Raw genomic sequence first — 18,720 nt, forward strand, 5'->3', positions numbered from 1 at the left:
CCTGGCATGCCTCCCTCCTTGTTCCAACTTCTCGCTGCTGTCTCAGTCTACTTTAAATTCCCTCTTACACACAAACAGAATTGTCGAGGCTCTCCTCAGCGTTGAACGTTAATTGGTGGATCCAGCCTGAAACCCAGTGCAGGTTCTTTTACAAATGAAATGACACAATGCCAGAGACTTTACTGGTCTGATACACACATGATTTTATGTACACGGATTGAAGTGGGAGTGAAAACTTGTAATAAGGCGGGGAATCGAACCTGGCTCTCCTGCTTATTATGCAGGGCGTGAGCCATTAAGCCACCTTGGCACAGCGGTTCACAGATCTGCGCGGATTAGCCTGGATTCCTCCCTTCTCGATCCAAATTCTCACTGCTGCCCTATTCTACTGTAAATTCCCAGTAATTTGGATCGAGGAGCGAGGCATGCCAGGATAATCCGTGCAGTTGTCTGAGCCTCTATGCCAGGATGGCTTAGTGGCAAACGCACCTGCCTAATAAGCATGAGACTCGGGTTCGATTCCCGGCCTTGGTATCAATTTTCACTCGGCATTTCAATCCATGTACATTAAATCATATCTATATGAGACCAGTAAATATCTCTGAAGTTGTGTCGTTTCAAGTGTTATAGACCGAGCGAGGTAGCGCGGTGGTTAGACACTGGACTCGCATTCGGGAGGACGACGGTTCAATCCCACGTCCGGCCATGCTGATTTAGGTTTTCCGTGATTTCCCTAAATCGCTCCAGGCAAATGCCGGGATGGTTCCTTTCAAAGGGCACGGCCGATTTCCTTCCCCATCCTTCCCTTACCCGAGCTTGCGCTCCGTCTCTAATGACCTCGTTGTCGACGGGACGTTAAACACTAATTTCCTCCTCCTCCTCCAAGTGTTATACATGTCGAATAGCGCCTTCTCTTGTATGGCTGTGATGGTCAGGGAAATAAGAAGCCGACTCAAAGGAGAGCCGCCAAAGCTAAGTGGACACGTTAAAAGAAGCGCCAGCATTCCGCCTCTACATCAAGAGTCATATATCACATGTGAGGGAGCTTGTCTTAAGGGACTGTTTGTGTGATATTGTGTGTGCTATTTAGAGTTGTACAGAGAAGGCAATTACAGTAATACTCTCTGTACGTGATTAATGGATAACAAAGGATCACACACATCGACGAGCTGATACTATCCATCTACGTCTACATCTACATAAATCACTACCCTGCAGTTCACACGTAAGTGCCTGGCGGAAGGTTCATCGCACTACCCTTAGACTCATGTGTACTGAAGGTGCAGGGGGAGAAAGGAAAGGAAGGAAGGAACTATTGACACCAGCTGCATCGTGCGATGAGTGAAAATTTGTGTCACACTGGGACTTGAACCCAGGATTTGTTTAGCTCATTTTGTTCGTTATTGTTCATGGTATTTGTTCAGGGTTGATGTCCCATGACATCCGTTCACGTTCAACGTTGATCCATTCACTCAGTTTTTTTGTTACAGAGGGCGGCTAACCCTCTGCCCGAACACACTGAGCTACTGTGCCGGCGTTCACTAGGCAATTGCGCTAACCACTGCGCCACCTGGACACAATATTTATCGCACATGCGCGGACTATCTCGGTGCGCTCCCCAGCCCGCTTACATTCCCACCTAGCACCAGCTATCCTCAATTCCCCCTTCCATTTGTTCTATGCTCACTGCTGGCGGTCGAACGTAATGATGATGATGATGTTTGGTTTGTGGGGCACTCAACTGCACAGTCATCAGCACCCGTACAAAGTCCCCATTTTTACACATTCCATTTTTCCCACAATCCAATCGAGCCACTGTCACAAATGATGATGATGAAATGATGAGAACAACACAAACACCCAGTCTCTGGGCAGAGAAAATGCCCCACCCGACCGGGAATCGAACCCGGGACCCCGTGATCCAGAGGCAGCCACACTAGCCACTAGATCACGAGCTGCGGACGTCGAACATAATGTGCATCGGAATTGAAGATTGTGGATTCATTGCCCGTCGACGCAAATGTCTTATGAGAATGTTTGGTGTCTGTTTCTTCAGACATGTCCGAAAGAACAGACACTACGCATTCATATAACACCTCCAAATTGTTTCTCTATCGATCCACTGTCGAACAGCATACTTGAAAAATGAACACACAAATTTCTTCGTGCGAGCTCTGATTTCTCTATTTTTGTTTCGATGATCATTTCTCCCTATTTAGACTGGCGTCAAAAACATATTTTCGCATTTGGAGGAAACAGTAGGTGATCCAAATTTCGTGAAAATTGCTTTTGTTTTAATGATTGCCACCCCACACTAGCATATTATACCCATGTCAGTCTCTTGCCCTATTTCGCTTAAAATAAAACGAGCAGTACATCTTTGAACTTTTCGATATCAGCCGTCGATACAATGTAGTACGAGTCTCATATAGCGCAGCAGTACTCCAGAACAGGACGGAGAGACGTAGTGTAGGTAGTCTCTTTAGTTGACTGTTCCGTCTTCTAAGTGTTCTGTCCATAAAACACACACAGTGGTTTGCACGCCACAAGCACCACATATTGGAGGGTCTTCTCGCTGGAGTAAGAATCCATGAGTCATAGGGCTGTAGCCTATGCGAAGACGAGGAAGAAGGACCTAGTCCCGTCGACGTGACTGGGAGGAGGTACGCCATGGTCGAGTTGTGGGCTTTACTACATGGAGATAATTGTCGGCCACTTCCAGCCACTCGTCTTCTCATCGGCGCATGACTCTGTTCCTCAACAGCAATGCGATAGTATGCAAGGGGATGGCACACTGAAATAACTGAGGATCACGACCCGCCTCCTTGGCTGCTAGATCCTCCCTTTCGTTCACTGCAGACCCATGTGCCCTGGTACCCAATAGAATGACACCCTTCTCCAGTCGTTGTAGTTGTAGGAGGGCATCCTGGATATTCTAGATTAATTTATCTGCTGGGTACAGACGTTGGAGGGAGTGAAGGGCATTCAGAGAATCGGAAGAGAAAAGAAGTTTAGCACTGGAAAAACGTCTCATCTGCTCCAGTGCCTCCAAGATCGCATATAATTGTGCGTCGAAGATAGCAAATTTTTGAGTCGGGCCTTGAGGGGACGACACGATCCGGGAAAACGACAGCGCAATCAACGAAATTCCCCTGCTTAGACCCATCCCTAAAGACAACTACGTAGTTGTGGTGTTTAAATAAAATGTTGAAAAATGACGCATTAAAACGGTAGTGCACTGAATCTAAAATGAAGCTGGGCCCCTGCAGTAACCATAGCAGCAGATGGTTAAAACCCTGGATCTGGGGTGTACATGCTCCACACTGAGTGAATCCGGCACATGCTGCGTATAGATCCCAAACGGCATTGTGGTTCATGGACGTTTGGAGAAAAGGCGTTCTAGAGGTGGACGGCAGCAATACGATATGTAGGTGAAGTTTTAGCTGCAAGGAACTTGCATGCTTGCTGCACCATGAGGAGCTGCCACCGGATGTTGAGTAGTGGTAGCCTGGCCTCAGCACAGAGACTGGATATGGGACTGGTCTTATAAGCACCCATGGCCAGCTGAATCTTCTCATGGTGGACAGTGTCAATGCAGTACCGGATTTGGTCGTGAGTGAATGCAGTATCACGCGTCTCAGACATGGCCGATTCCAGCTCACACGTGGAGAAAGGGTAGTGGTAAATATCAGATGTTTTGGATCTGAAGTCCAATTTTCCCTTCTCTATAGTCACACAGTAGCGACGACCCCTCTTTCTGCTCTCCAACCCTCACAGATTCTGTTCAGTTGGAGCTCGTTGACGGCCTTTGTGCGTTCGCAGCTGGATATGGATCTAGTAATTTTTTTTTTAAAAAAAAGGATGTGCGACGTCTGAGAATGATCCAGTAGCAGTAATGAAATGAGTGTGAGTACCTGTGTTGAGGATTTACAGCTCGTGAGACGTCATGAAGCTCTCCAAAACCTGACCCCGAGGGCAATTAGAGGTCTAACCCCGCAAGACATGATGGCCATTTAAGTCTCCCAGTAGGAAAAATGGTCGCAGGAGTTGTTGCACAACATCTGCCTGGCTGGCAGTGGTAATAGTTTTTGCAAAATGCTCTGCTAGCGTCTGATCGACAACTCAAGGTATTGTTTGGAGACACTCCTGTTTCAGTAGTGCTGCTATTTGTAAACGACTGTGCACTGAACATCATCAAGTACCTTAGCCACAGGTCTTGGGGAGTGAACAGGACGCAGCTGCTCCTTCATTCCAGTGACCACTTCCCAGTCCGCATACACCTACCAGATGGAGGATTGCTTCAACAGAATCCACCAAAATGCATGGTCAGCAGGGCTAACTGGACGCTGTTCAGCTAGCTGACTGTATTTGAACATTGGGGCAGCATCCAGGAATGGGTGGACCACATTACTCGAAAGATCCATCATGCCGCTGACTTATCCATCCAAAGTCCTCAATTTATCTTAGGAAGCTACGTGTACCTTGGTGGACAGATGACTGCTGTCCAGCAGTCTGGGACAGGCGTGCGGCTCTTCGACAATTTAAATCCCGCCTTACAGCAGACAACCTCATGACCTTTCGAGCTGCAAGACCCAAGGCTCGATACGTAATTAAGGAGAACAATAATAGGTCATGGCAAGCGTTCCTGAGCTCTATAGACCGTTCCACTTGCTTTACGAAAGTTTGGGAAGCCATGCAAGAATTTCTGGTAATCACAGTGCCCTGAAGCTTCTGGCTTTCAGGTATCTCAGGTGTGGCAACCACGACAATTTGGAGTCAAAAATGACGCCTAGAAACCTCACTGAGTCTGTAAAATGTAAGATGGTGCCACTCACATACAAGTCAGGTAAATTAAAAATACGACGAGAATGAATAAAATGAAAACACACACACTTATCTGCGGAAAACGGAAAACTCGTCTTTGCAGCCCTATCCTCTAACCTCCGCACTGCAAGTTTCAACTGACGGCTCACTGTTGCAACGCTGGAGGAGGAACAGAAAACAGCAAAATAATCGTCCATAAATAAGGAGAACTGTACAGAACACGTTACCGTAGATGTGATACTGTTTCTGGATATGGCAAAGAGGGTAACACTTAAAACACTGCTTTGAGGAACACCGTTCACCTGCTCAAAACGATCAGACATCGAGTAAATAACTAGTGTCCTAAAAGCCGCTGAGGCAGGAAAGACAGTTTGAAGATGGGGAGTTGGCCACGAAAGCCTCAGTGATGCGGTTTTGCGAGAATACAGTGTCTCCAGTTAGCCAAATAGCCACGTCCACATGGACTTATGACTATCCAGCAGCTGTGAACCGCACTGAACTTGGAATGGGACGCCCTACCACAAGAAGTTTTTACTAACCTTGAGGCCAGCAAGGGCGCACGTTGCAGAGAATGTCGTCCTATTAAGAACCATGTCCCGTCGTTTTAACGTCCATGGGACCATCATGAACTGCGGTGATTTCAGCGCAAAAAATGGCTCTGAACACTATGGGACCTAACATCTGAGGTCATCAGTCCCCTAGAACTTAGAACTACTTAAACCTAACTAACCTAAGGACATCACACACATTCATGCCCGAGACAGGATTCGAACCTGCGACCGTAGCGGTCGCGCGGTTCCAGACTGTAGCTCCTAGAACCGCTCAGCCACACCGGCAGATTTCAGCGCAGTTATTGTTTTTGAATAAAAATGTTACTTCGTCTTATTTCCTTCAGTTAGTCGCCTCCAGCAGGGTGAGGTTGTCGATAGTGGACCGACTCAGAGCGGCTAAGGAGTTGCCTGATCTCTAACAACCACACCAGACGACGGTTAACCATTTGCTCCAGGCTCTTTCCTACACAGCTCGTTAAGGCAATACTCCGATAACTACTGGGTCATGTAAGGTCCTTTCCTGGTTTGAGGAGTGGTATCAGAAGTATCTCTCCACGGCTTGGAGGAGTTACCTATCTGCCATATAATATTAAAACATTCGATGAGGATTTCCTCTGACGCTGCTGGCAAATGTGGAAGCATGCAGTACCGGATTTGGTCGTGAGTGGATGCAGTATCACGCGTCTCAGACATGGCCGATTCCAGCTCACACATGGAGAAAGGGTAGTGGTAAATATCAGATGTTTTGGATCTGAAGTCCAATTTTCCCTTCTCTATAGTCACACAGTAGCGACGAAACGCCACATCCTGGCTGGCAGTGGTAATAGTTTTTGCAAAATGCTCTGCTAGCGTCTGATCGACAACTCAAGGTATTGTTTGGAGACACTCCTGTTTCAGTAGTGCTGCTATTTATAAACGACTGTGATTACCAGAAATTCTTGCATGGCTTCCCAAACTTTCGTAAAGCAAATGGAACGATCTATAGAGCTCAGGAACGCTTGCCATGACCTATTATTGTTCTCCTTAATTACGTATCGAGCCTTGGGTCTTGCAGCTCGAAAGGTCATGAGGTTGTCTGCTGTAAGGCGGGATTTAAATTGTCGAAGAGCCGCACGCCTGTCCCAGACTGCTGGACAGCAGTCATCTGTCCACCAAGGTACACGTAGCTTCCTAAGATAAATTGAGGATTTTGGGATGGATAAGTCAGCGGCATGATGGATCTTTCGAGTAATGTGGTCCACCCATTCCTGGATGCTGCCCCAATGTTCAAATACAGTCAGCTAGCTGAACAGCGTCCAGTTAGCCCTGCTGACCATGCATTTTGGTGGATTCTGTTGAAGCAATCCTCCATCTGGTAGGTGTATGCGGACTGGGAAGTGGTCACTGGAATGAAGGACGTCAACGAGCTCCAACTGAACAGAATCTGTGAGGGTTGGAGAGCAGAAAGAGGGGTCGACGTCTGAGAATGATCCAGTAGCAGTAATGAAATGAGTGTGAGTACATGTGTTGAGGATTTACAGCTCGTGAGACGTCATGAAGCTCTCCAAAACCTGACCCCGAGGGCAATTAGAGGTCTAACCCCACAAGACATGATGGCCATTTAAGTCTCCCAGTAGGAAAAATGGTCGCAGGAGTTGTTGCACAACATCTGTGAGGGCCTCAGAGTCTATTGCATCTCATGGGGGTAGATACAGGGAGCAAAAGTGATACTCTGACATCATGAATTTCGACAGCATTTGCTTGCAGGTCAGTAGCCAGAAGGTGAGTGGAGGAGTGATGCTCGTTATTGACAAACACAGCAACCCCTCCGTTGGCTCTGGTCCCAGTCAGATCATCCTTGCAGTGAAGGGTATAGCCTCATAGCATAGAAGTGTCAGTGGCTTTAAAATGTGTTTCTTGTAAACACAATCACGGTGGGCATTCCTTCATTAGAAGTTTCAGTTCCTCCACAAATATCCTGAACCCATTAATGCTCCACTGTAATATGGGAGCCATCTATCATGGGAGTTGCACTTTCACCCAGTCTTTTCACCAGGAAGGCGAGCTCGTAATGGGTGGGGGCTCAGTCTTGGGACGAGATGGTTTCCCCAGTCCGATATCAAGGTCTAATAGCTCTACCAAAGACTCAAGGGAGACGTCACACAGTATGACACTGACATCATCTGACTGTTTACTTCCCGATTCCGTCGGTGGTGGACGCATGGCCTTTGATTTTTGCCCTGGGTAGGCTTTGGAGACACAACGAGAACAGTGTTAGTAGCACCGCTGGACGGTGGACCAGACTGAGATTTTGGAGAAACAGAGAGCTCCGCAACATTAGCAACAACAGACTGGTCTGATGTTTTGGGAGGAAGTGTAGGTTTGAAGGAACTGCGGCAGCACAAGTGCATTAGGAAACGCGGGTACTAGTGCTGATACTAGCAACCTCCATTTGGGTAACAGCATTGGTCTTCTGAACTGGTTGTTTAAGAACAGATGAAAAGGAAGTAGCAAACTTTGGGGTTACATGGCCTTGTAGATCTTTTTGGCCTCTCCATACGAAATACGTTTGGTTGTTTTGTTTCCTGTATCTTCCTTTCTTCAAGAGACACAGCAGTTCCTACTCCAGACAGGTAATCCCGAGAGCAGTTGACACACTTCACAGGAAGTGTGCAACTCCTTCATGGGTGGCCTTCCCACATCTGCCTCAAGTGGCTTCTCCTTACATCGGACAGCAGTGTGTCCAAAGCACTGGCCCTTAAAAGAGTGAATTGGGTTTAGGAAATAAGGCCGAACCCTGAGGTGAAAGAAACCTGCCGTGACTTTTCTGGGAGTTTTGTGGCGTTGAACGTAAGTATAAAAGAGTCAGATTTCAATAAGTCGCCATCGACCGTTTTCATTATATTTTGTACATAACAATGCCTTCTTGGGACCACTCATATTTCAGTTCTCCACTGGGTATGTCAACGAGATCTCTAGAAGTCTCAACATCTTTGCGCTGTAGTCCATGATCTTGTACAGTACTGTCTTTGTTGCACACTTCCCAAACATCTAGCTTTTTGGACGTTAACTGATTGCTGGGAAGTAGAAGTTTCCATTAAAAATGTTCCATTTCGCAAGCGATTAACTGACTTTAAAGAGCCACAGATCCCCTCTAAGCTCTTTTGTATACACATGGGCGAAACCTTTCCGAAACTACCCTCTTTCCGCTCGACGATGAAAACCACATTCTGACCAAATGCATGTGTTCTGTTACTAGAAATAACACAAGTCTGAGTATGTCCCGAATCAGTAGGACTGTCTACACGATCCCTCTTGTTTCACTGGGTGTTGGTACCTACCAGTGTCCGACCCTTTCCGCTGGGTGGAAGAAGAGAAAATTTCGGAGGATCCACGTCGGTCCCACGAGCAGCATGGGAAATAAGGGCCTATTCAGACAGAGCCACGCATGCCTGAGTAAGCCTTATACAACTGAGGCGCGGCAGGTTCCTCAGAGGTTGCCCGCTAACAACTGTTCCACCTCAAGAGCCATGCATCTCATCAGCGCGCAGCACATCTTGACATTGAGGATTTTTTTTTTGGTTTATTGCATCCTCGCGATTCGGGCGGTCGAGCCAGGATCACCGTTCCCTGTGACACACAACGTTCCACCTCCCCGTCTCACAGTGGTCGCTGAGGCATACCCAGAGCTCACTGTGGCAGAGGGCTAGTCCCCAGATCTGGAACCCCGGGATTCCAAAGCCTGTACTCAGCAAACGAATGCTGAGCGCCTGAGAGTTTTTTGTCGGACATCGCCACAGACAATGAAGCATAGGTTCGTCATTTTGAAGCGGAAGCAAAACGACAATCCATGGTGTGGTGCCACTCCATTTTTCCTCCGAAGAAAAAGTTCAAAGCCGCACCATCAGCTAGTCGAGTCATGGCGACGGTTTTCTAGGACTATGAAGGTGTTATTCTGTTTTATGTCCTTCCTCATGGTGCAACTATCAAGTCTAGAGTGTATTGTTCTACTCTCATGAAATTTAAGAAACGACTCCAACGTGTTATTCGTCAGGAAAGTGGAAACGGACTTCTCCATGAGATCGCAAGGCCTCACAGAAGTCTGTACGCATGAGAGGTGCTCACAAAACATCATTGGCTCTTCTTCCTCATCCATATTCCATCTCAGTTCTCGCACCTTCCGACTTCCATCTGTTTGGCCCAATGAAAGATGCACTCCGCGGGAAACAGTATGTGGATGATGGGAAGGTTTTTGATGCAGCAAGACGTTGGCTTCCGACGTCGAACAATAAGTGGTGCCCAGTAAGAAGACGAAAGGACATCGCATGGGGCGGATATTATGTTGAAAAGTAGAGTTTTGTAGCCAAAAGAGTGGGAAATAATGTGGTGTATTTGAACCCTGAATAAAACCAACGTTCTTTCAGAAAAAATGTTGCTTTTCTTACTGAATGTATGTTCAAATACTGCTGGTTCCTCTGCATAGCGTAATCATAGACACTTCTCATATTCAGTCCGTCGTTATTCCGTCATGCACACTTTCTTTCTGACGTTATCTTGTTCGCATTCGTATAGTATTTGTAAACGCCAGGAGTTCTGGCACGTACCTGAAGTCTGAGCTGGTGTTAAGCCTCTTGAAAAGCGGGTTCATCCTGGCTGTCAGTGAATCATATAATGATACAAATGTAAGCTTACCAATCTCTCCCTAGACTATGTTTCATTTGTGGAGACATCCTGAAATTGGTTGTTGTGTATCTTGCTCGCAGTAGCCAAGATACGTAGTTCTAAGTCTCAACAAGTCAATCTGTGATTAAGAAAACGACCAGTACTTGTTAGATGTAAAAGTATCAATAAATACACACAATTAAAAAATTTACGCGCAAAGCAGCCCTAGCAACAATGAACCTATTTCCTGCCGACATATCACGTAACAGAAACAACGAGATCTTCAGTGGTTACCGATCATTGGAGTAGAATGTACAAGACGTCCTGAAATGCGCGCCCCAACTTTACACAATACGATGCGACAGTGGATTCCACTCGCTGAAAAATATCTTGCGATCCATAGCTTGCGGGAAAATGTCTGATGAAGTATGCGATGCGGCAACAGTGCAGGATTGGGGAGTGTACGCCTATCTCATGAGTCGGAAGCACTCTGGGTGTCTTTCTGTCACAATTGTTGTAGTTTCGACCATCAAAGATCCCAAGTTTGAAGGCAATCAATCCCAAAGGACTTTTTAGAATGTTTTTCATTGTCAAATTATCCAGTAATCATTATGAATTGATTTTGTCATCTAGCTTAATCCTTAACCACCTTAGATGTACCACAAAATGCATATTTTAGCAGTTCACTGGTGCACAGAACTTAAGGTAGAAAGTAGCTTTTGCATGATGTGTCACTGCAAAGTAATATAGCTCGATGTAGCTTGGTCCATACATAGAAATAATTTCTACAGATTAGTACAGAAGGTAACTGGAACAAACTCACAATGAGATAAAATAAATATCGTGTGACTAGGGCCTCCCGTCGGGTAGACCGTTCGCCGGGTGCAAGTCTTTCGATTTGACGCCACTTCGGTGACTTGTGCGTCGATGGGGATGGAATGATGATGATTAGGACAACACAACACCCAGTCCCTGAGCGGAGCCCTTAGGAGTGACATTCTGTCGCGCTGACCACTCAGCTACCGGGGGCGGACGAGCAGTGAGATGAAGAGAAGTGATACTTTCATTCAAAGACAATAATTGCACTGAAGTCACCGCGGTTCGTGAAGGTCTCCTGGACGTTGCAAACAGCGAGACATGGTTCTTAGTAGGACGTACACTGAAGAGCCAAAGAAACTGGTATAGGCATGCGTATTCAAATACAGAGATATGTAAACAGGCAGAATACGGCGCTGCGGTCGGTAACGCCTGTGTAACCCAACAGTTGTTATATCGGTTACTGCTGCTACAATGGCTGGTTATCAAGATTTAAGTGAGTTAGAACGTCGTGTTATAGTCGATGTACGAGCGATGCGACACAATATCGCCTTAGGTAGCGATGAAGAGGGGATTTTCTCATACGACCATTTCATGAATGAACCGTGAATATCGTAAATCCGGTAAAACATAAAATCTCCGACATCACTGCGGCCTGAAAAAGATCCTGCAAGAACGGGACCAACGCCGAATGAAGAGAATCGTTCAACGTGGCAGAAGTGCAACCCTTCCGCAAATTTCTGCAGATTTTAATGCTGGGCCATCAACAAGTGTCAGCGTGCGAGCCATTCAACGAAACATCATCGATACGGGCTTTCGGAGCGAAAGGTCCACTCGCGTACCCTTGATGACTGCACGACACAAAGCTGGTAACGTCAGCACCGTCATTGGACTGTTGATGACTGGAAGCATGTTGCCAGGTCGGACGAGTGTCGTTTCAAATTGTATTGAGCGGAATGACGTGTACGGGTATGGAGACATTCTCATAAATCCATGGGCCTTGCATGTCAGCAGGGGTCTATTCAGGCTAATGGGGGCTCTGTAATGGTGTGGGGCGTGCGCAGTTGGAGTGATATGGGACCCCTGATACGTCTAGATACGACTGTGACAGGTGACACGTACGTAAGCGTCCTGTCTGATCAACTGCATCCATACATGTCCATTGTGCATTCCGACGTACATGAACAACAGCAGGACAATGCGACACCCCACACGTCCTAATTGCTACAGAGTGGTTCCAGGAGCACTCTTCTGAGCTTAGACACTCCCGCTGGCCAGCAAACTCCCCTGACATGAACATTATTGGGCATATTTGGGATGCCTTGCAACATGCTGTTCAGAAGAGATCTCCACCCCCTCGTGCTCTTACGGATTTATCGACAGCCCGCAGGATTCGTGGTGTAAATTCTCTCCAGCGCAACTTCAGACATTGGTCGAGTCCATGTCACGTCGTGCTGCGGCACTTCTGTGTGCTCGTAGGGGCCCTACATGATATTAGGCAAATGTACCGGTTTCTTTGGCTCTTCAGTGTACGATTACCATGGACGGCAATACATGCTTTGCAACGTGTCCGCCTTACTGGCCACAAGGTTAGTGAGGATTTCTTGTGGTAGGGGGTTCCATTCCTCGTCCAGTGAAGTTGACAACTGCTGGATGGTCGTTGGTGCATGTGGACGTACTGCAGTACATCTCCCCACCGCGACCCGTAAGTGCTCGATGGGATTTAAGTTGGGGGAACACGCATGCCAGAGCATTCGCCGAATATCCTCTCGTTGCAAGAGCTTCACGTACCGCGCTGTTGGACGAGGTCTCGCATTATCATTAGTAAAAATAAGTCAGGTCCGAAGGCATCCATGAAAAGACGCACATGGGGAAAGAGCATAGTGTTACAATAACGTTGACCAGTGAGTCTACCGTGTTCAAAGATCTCGAGCTCAGTACCCCCATGTAACGTATGCCTCCCGACATCATAACACCTCGATCAACAAAACATTCATGTTTGATAATGCTGAACGTACCGTCATATGGCGATATGTGAGAAAATGAATGCATCCAGGAACAGTGTCGGTGTGGTGGTCGAGGTGTTATAGTGTGGGGAGGCACAACTACCTCAAGATCTTTGGATACGGTACATTCCCCAGTGCCGGCCGGTGTGGTCGAGCGGTTCTAGGCACTTCAGTCAGGAACCACGTGGCCGCTACGGTCGCAGGTTCGAAACCTGCGTCGGGCATGGATGTGTGTGATGTGCTTAGGTTGGTTAGGTTTAAGTAGTTCTAAGTTCTATGGGACTGATGACTTCACATGTTAAGTCCATAGTGCTCAGAACCATTTGAACACTCACCAGTCAACGTCTTCCCCATGTTTTCAGGGGTGTATTTGGCCTTGACTTCATTTTTATAGATGACAAGGTGCAACCGTAACAAACAGCGCATGCGGAGAAGCTCCTGGGACTTGAGAATATTCGGCGAATGTACAGCCCTGTCCGTTTCCCTGACTTAAATCCCGTAGAAGACATGTGGGATGCGTTGTGAAGACGCGCTGTAGCACGTCCAAATACACGGACGACCATTCAGTGGCTGACAACAGCACTGGTGGAGGAATGAAACGCTCCTTTCGACGAAAAGTATTTTTACTTTAAAATCCAGTGACACATCATGTGATGGTGAGCCTGGGTATATTTCTGAGGATACCGTGTGTATTCCATTGTGTGACTTGCATCAGGAGAATTAAGTTTGTGGATTGATTATACTCGATACAGGTGTCCTGTACGTATATGTTGTGGGCTGCTGGTCGGATCTGAAGTGGCTGTCGTTGTGCTGTGGAATCATTCCGATCGTGTTTTTCCTGCTGTTTTGCGGGGCACCCGAGTCGCCTGTATATCTGCTGGAGAATAACCATCGCGAGGACGCTATTCAAGCGCTGCAGTGGCTGCGAGGTCCGACGGGAGACATCAGGAGTGATCTGCAAGACATCGAAGAGGTGAGTGCCTGATTCATTCATTTATACAGTCGTTTCATTTGATAAGATTGTGGCCTTCAGGGAATAGTGGCATTTACACATATTCAGGGAAAAACGCCAAAGGCAGCAGTAACTGTAGAAAACAAAGGAAGTGGCATGAAAGTTCAGTATGTTTTCAATCATGAAAAATCACACAACGGTAACTTTTGAATTAAAAGTGCTGCAATCTGGTTGTGTAATCTGGGTGGACGAAAATATGGAATACCAAAAACAGAACACATTAACATGGCTAATTCTATGTAAGAAAACCGTTGACATTCAAAACAGTTTACAGTCGTTTCGGGATACAAAATACAGGTCTTGTATGGTTTACAGGAGAATCTTATACCATTCATGGCAACGGCTTTGCCGCAGTGGATACACCAGTCCCATCAGATCACCGAAGTTAAGCGCTGTCGGGCGTGGCCGGCACTTGGATGCGTGACCATCCGGGCCGCCATGCGCTGTTGCCATTTTTCGGGGTGCACTCAGCCTCCTGATGCCAACTGAGGAGCTACTCCACCGAATAGTAGCGGCTCCGGTCAAAGAAAACCATCGTATCGACCGGGAGAGCGGTGTGCTGACCACACGCCCCTCCTATCCGCATCCTCAAATGAGGATGACACGGCGGTCGGATGGTCCCGATGGGCCACTTGTGGCCTGACGACGGAGTGCTTATAACATTCATGCTGCGAAATAGTGGCAATTTCAGGTAACGATTATGGAGTTGGATAGCGATCATGCAGCCCTCTCTCCAAAGCAATTCGCAAAGGCTCAATAATATTGAGATTCGGTGACCGAGGTGGCCTGGGAACGTGAGACAATTCACTCTTGTGCTCACAAAACCAGTCCTGTAGTTGTGTGAACGAGGGTTCTGTCGTCTTGGAACCTCTTGTGCTATAGGATGGACATGATCAACCAAAATTATCACATAACCTTGGCGGCAATGTGACTTCGCACAATACCCAAGGGGCCGCGGAATACCACGAAATGGCTGCCCAAGTCATCACCGAACCTCTGTCGTGTTTCACTCTTGGGACGTAAACTCGGCCAGAAGTTGGAAACAGTGTTCAACAAGACCCAGGCGACCAAATGACTTTCTTCCATTTTTTCCAGGTTGTATGACTTTGGCACCATGTTTTCCTGTTAGTGTTGATGTGCGTTTCGTTTCCTTGGTGTCTTGTTGCTGGGCTCCTCGCTCTTTCTCTCTCCATTTTTCGAGACAATCACCACCTGTAACCCCCTGGCCGTCTCCACTGCGGAGGAGGCTCCATGGATTTACATGGTCGGCTGTAAGTGATTCTGCCTTATCAAAGACTGCTTACGGAATACGGCGCATTTTCTGCTGTAGAAGTGAAAGATGCCCGAGAGATAGCGGGCCTCAGGGTATCCGACAACCAGTGATGGTGGCAGTTCTTGTAGAAATATCGGTGGTCGTGATGGTAGTTGAACCCTCACTCTCTTCCGTTACGGCAATGCTGCTTCTGCCCGTCTAGTCACTGGAAGAGCTAGATACCCACAACAACTAGCTGTATTAGAACATTTTCATTCACACGGAAACAGACCACTTCCAGTACGTCAAATACTGGGAGTTTGTTCAAATTCTTGCTTTGGTGTGACGTCATAAGCGAATGACTGCGTGTGAGATCGCTCTCTAAGTTTTTTATATATTTTTAGGTTTCAGATACATATTTTAACGGTTTTGTGATAATATTTACTATATAAGTGACTTATTAGTGGTTTCTTCATTCACCTCTGCCTTTCTTGTGTTGTGACCTGATATTTGTGTTTCGTATCGAGCAACGTAACCTCTTACCTGTGTTTACATTCCGCGCTGACCAGTTGCAGCTGTAGCGGCGCAACGAAAGCTAAGTACTAATTAATTGTTTGTGTATAGTGGTTTATTTAGGAAAATTAGTAGTCTTCAACCGGTGTTCTTTGTGTTTTCTGGTGAAATCATTTCAGAAGAACCTTTTGGGAACTGTTTCCAGCTTCCTTACTGTGTCATTAGACGTTTGATTCTCTTTCTGTGTTAGTCTTTTGTTATATTCACATTTGTTGCTTATTAATACTGTTAATAATAGTAGTTACTTCCCTTGTAGAGTAAGTTTGTGATTATTGTAGTCAGGTTTTTAACATCTTCTTATTGTAGTAGCGGAACTTAGAAAAAGTAAAATTTTACCATGAGTGAGAAGTGTGGGCTTTGCCGTAGGTTCGTGAGTAGTGGATTGCTGTGTGAGACTTGTTCGAAGTATTTTCACTGGGGGGAATGCAGTGGGGAAGCCAGTGGGCATTCTGGTGAGATCCTCTCCTGGAACTGCAGGTTATGTAGCAAGAGTAAGTTAATAGAGGAGCTGGAGCGTAAGATCTGTGCCCTTCAGGTGCAGTTGAAAAACGCACAGGAGGAGCTAGATAGGATGAGGAGGGAGAAGGGGGTTGGGGAATGGGAGCTGGCTGTTGGCAAGAGATCTGCTAGGAGAAGAAGATTTTCAGATAGTTTTACTATTGGAGTTTACAATAGATATGACCAACTGTCAGAGTCTAGTGGAGAGGAATCTCTAGTAGCTGTAGATGTAGGAAGTATGCAGCAGACCTCAGTAGTTACGGTGGCTAGGACAGTTGCAAAGTCGAAGAGGAAGAAGAAGGTTCTGCTGTTAGGTAGTTCTCATGGCAGAGGTGTAGGCCAGCAGTTTCAGGAAGTGCTGGGGAGTGAGTACCAGGTCACCAGCATTGTGAAGCCTAATGCAGGATTGGCTCAGGTGATTGTTAACATAGGGGGGTTATGTTGGGATTTTACTAAAGAGGATCAGGTAGTGATAGTGGGTGGCGCTGGTAATAGTATTGATAGGGATGGGGAGTATGACATAGATGGTGACCAGGAAAAGATAGCCACTCAGACTGGCAACACGAATGTGCATTTCGTGGAACTGTTTCAGCGTCACTATCGGCCTCATCTTAATACAGCCGTCAGGCGTAATAACATGAGACTTGGGTGTGCGCTGATGACAGAAAGCATGAGTCACGTTTCAGTGGTGTCGGTGGAGTCTATCAGCAGGACGGGTTTCACTAGACATGGCCTGCACCTCAACAGGTCTGGGAAGGGGAGGTTAGCAAAGCTTTTAGGTGACAGCATAGGTGGGGTTGGTGGGATCACTCATGGGAAAATTCCTGCAGTAGTGGGTGTTATAGCTGCACCTTTTTTAGACTGAAGTCAGCTGATAGGTATTCCTGCTTAAGGGAAGTCTCTCTAACAAAGGAACCACTTTTGACAAAGCTTAGGTATCCGAGTAATGAGGGAATTAGTATATTTCATCAAAATATACAAGGTATTAGAGATAAAGTTAGTGAATTGCTTATAGATGTTGACTCTGAAATTATTGGTATATCTGAACACTTCTTAAATAAGGAGATAATTCAGAGGCTTCCTTTACCAGGATACAGGTTGGCTGGCAGCTTTTCGAGGAGCTCGTTGCGGTGTGGGGGAGTAGCCATGTATGTGAAAAACGGCATCCCATTTGAGTCAATTGATGTTTCAAAGTACTGCACTGAAAAGGTGTTTGAATGTTGTGCAGGTGTGGTTAAATTTAATGGAGCTAAACTTCTAACTGTTGTTATTTATAGATCCCCAGACTCTGATTTCACAACATTTTTGCTAAAGCTAGAGGAGGTTCTTGGTTCACTTTATAGGAAATACAAAAAGTTAGTTATATGTGGTGACTTCAATATTAATTGTATAAGTGATTGTGCAAGGAAGAGGATGCTGGTAGACCTCCTTAATTCATATAATCTTATGCAAACCGTATTATTTCCAACGAGAGTGTAAGGGAACAGTAGAAAAACCACAGACAACATTTTTGTTCATTCCTCATTACTAGAAGGGCATTCTGTTAGCAAAAAGGGGAATGGCCTTTCAGATCATGATGCACAAATTTTAACTTTAAAAGATTTTTGTGCTGCAACACGTGTTAAATATAGTTATCAGCTGTTTAGGAAAGCTGATCCAGTTGCTGTAGAGACCTTTGTAAACCTTATCAAGGAACAAGAGTGGCAAGATGTTTATAGCGCTGATACAGTAGACGATAAATATAATGCTTTTCTCAAGACTTTTCTCGTGCTCTTTGAAAGTTGCTTTCCGTTAGAACGTTCAAAACAGGGTACTAGCACAAACAGGCAGCCTGGGTGGCTGACTGGAGGGATAAGAATATCTTGTAGAACGAAGTGGCAATTATATCAAAACGTTAGAAACAGTCAGAATCTAAATGCAGCAGCCCATTACAAACAGTATTGTAAGGTGCTTGAAAATGTTATTAGGAAGGCAAAAAGTATGTGGTATGCAGATAGAACAGCTAAGTCTCAGGATAAAATTAAAACCATATGGTCAGTCGTAAAGGAAGTGGCTGGTCTGCAGAGACAGGTCGAGGATATAGAATCAGTGTGCAGTAGGAATGTCCGTGTTACTGATAAGTCGCATATATGTACAGTATTTAATAATCACTTTCTGAATATAGCAGGTGAACTAAATAGAAACCTAGTCCCAACAGGGAATCATATAGCGCTCTTAGAAAAAGTGTTCCGAGACTGTTACCTGAAATGCTCCTCCATGATACTGACGAGAGGGAGATTGAGTTAATAATTAAATCACTAAACACCAAGAACTCTCATGGATATGACGGGGTATCTAGCAGAATACTGAAGTATTGTTCTATGTATGTTAGCCCAGTACTTAGCCATATCTGTAACTTTTCCTTTAGGAGTGGTCGGTTTCCTGACCTATTAAAGTACTCGGTAGTGAAGGCACTTTATAAAAAGGGAGACAGGGATAATATTGACAATTATAGACCTATTCCTATGCCATCGGTGTTTGCTAAAGTTATCGAGAAGGTTGTATATA

General features: G+C 46.0%; 1 protein-coding gene across 2 annotated transcripts in view; it reads left to right on the plus strand.

Annotated features, from left to right (window-relative positions):
• Window positions 1–18,720, plus strand: part of LOC126252057 (facilitated trehalose transporter Tret1-like) — a 166,168-nt gene that overhangs the window by 92,984 nt on the left and 54,464 nt on the right. For both annotated transcript variants that reach the window (XM_049952895.1, XM_049952896.1), the window contains exon 4: window positions 13,591–13,811. In XM_049952895.1, coding sequence (XP_049808852.1) covers window positions 13,591–13,811 — 221 coding nt within the window. The remainder of the gene's footprint in view (window positions 1–13,590; window positions 13,812–18,720) is intronic.

This window comes from Schistocerca nitens, chromosome 4 (assembly GCF_023898315.1).
Source record: "Schistocerca nitens isolate TAMUIC-IGC-003100 chromosome 4, iqSchNite1.1, whole genome shotgun sequence".
Taxonomy (NCBI): Eukaryota; Metazoa; Arthropoda; class Insecta; order Orthoptera; family Acrididae; genus Schistocerca; species Schistocerca nitens.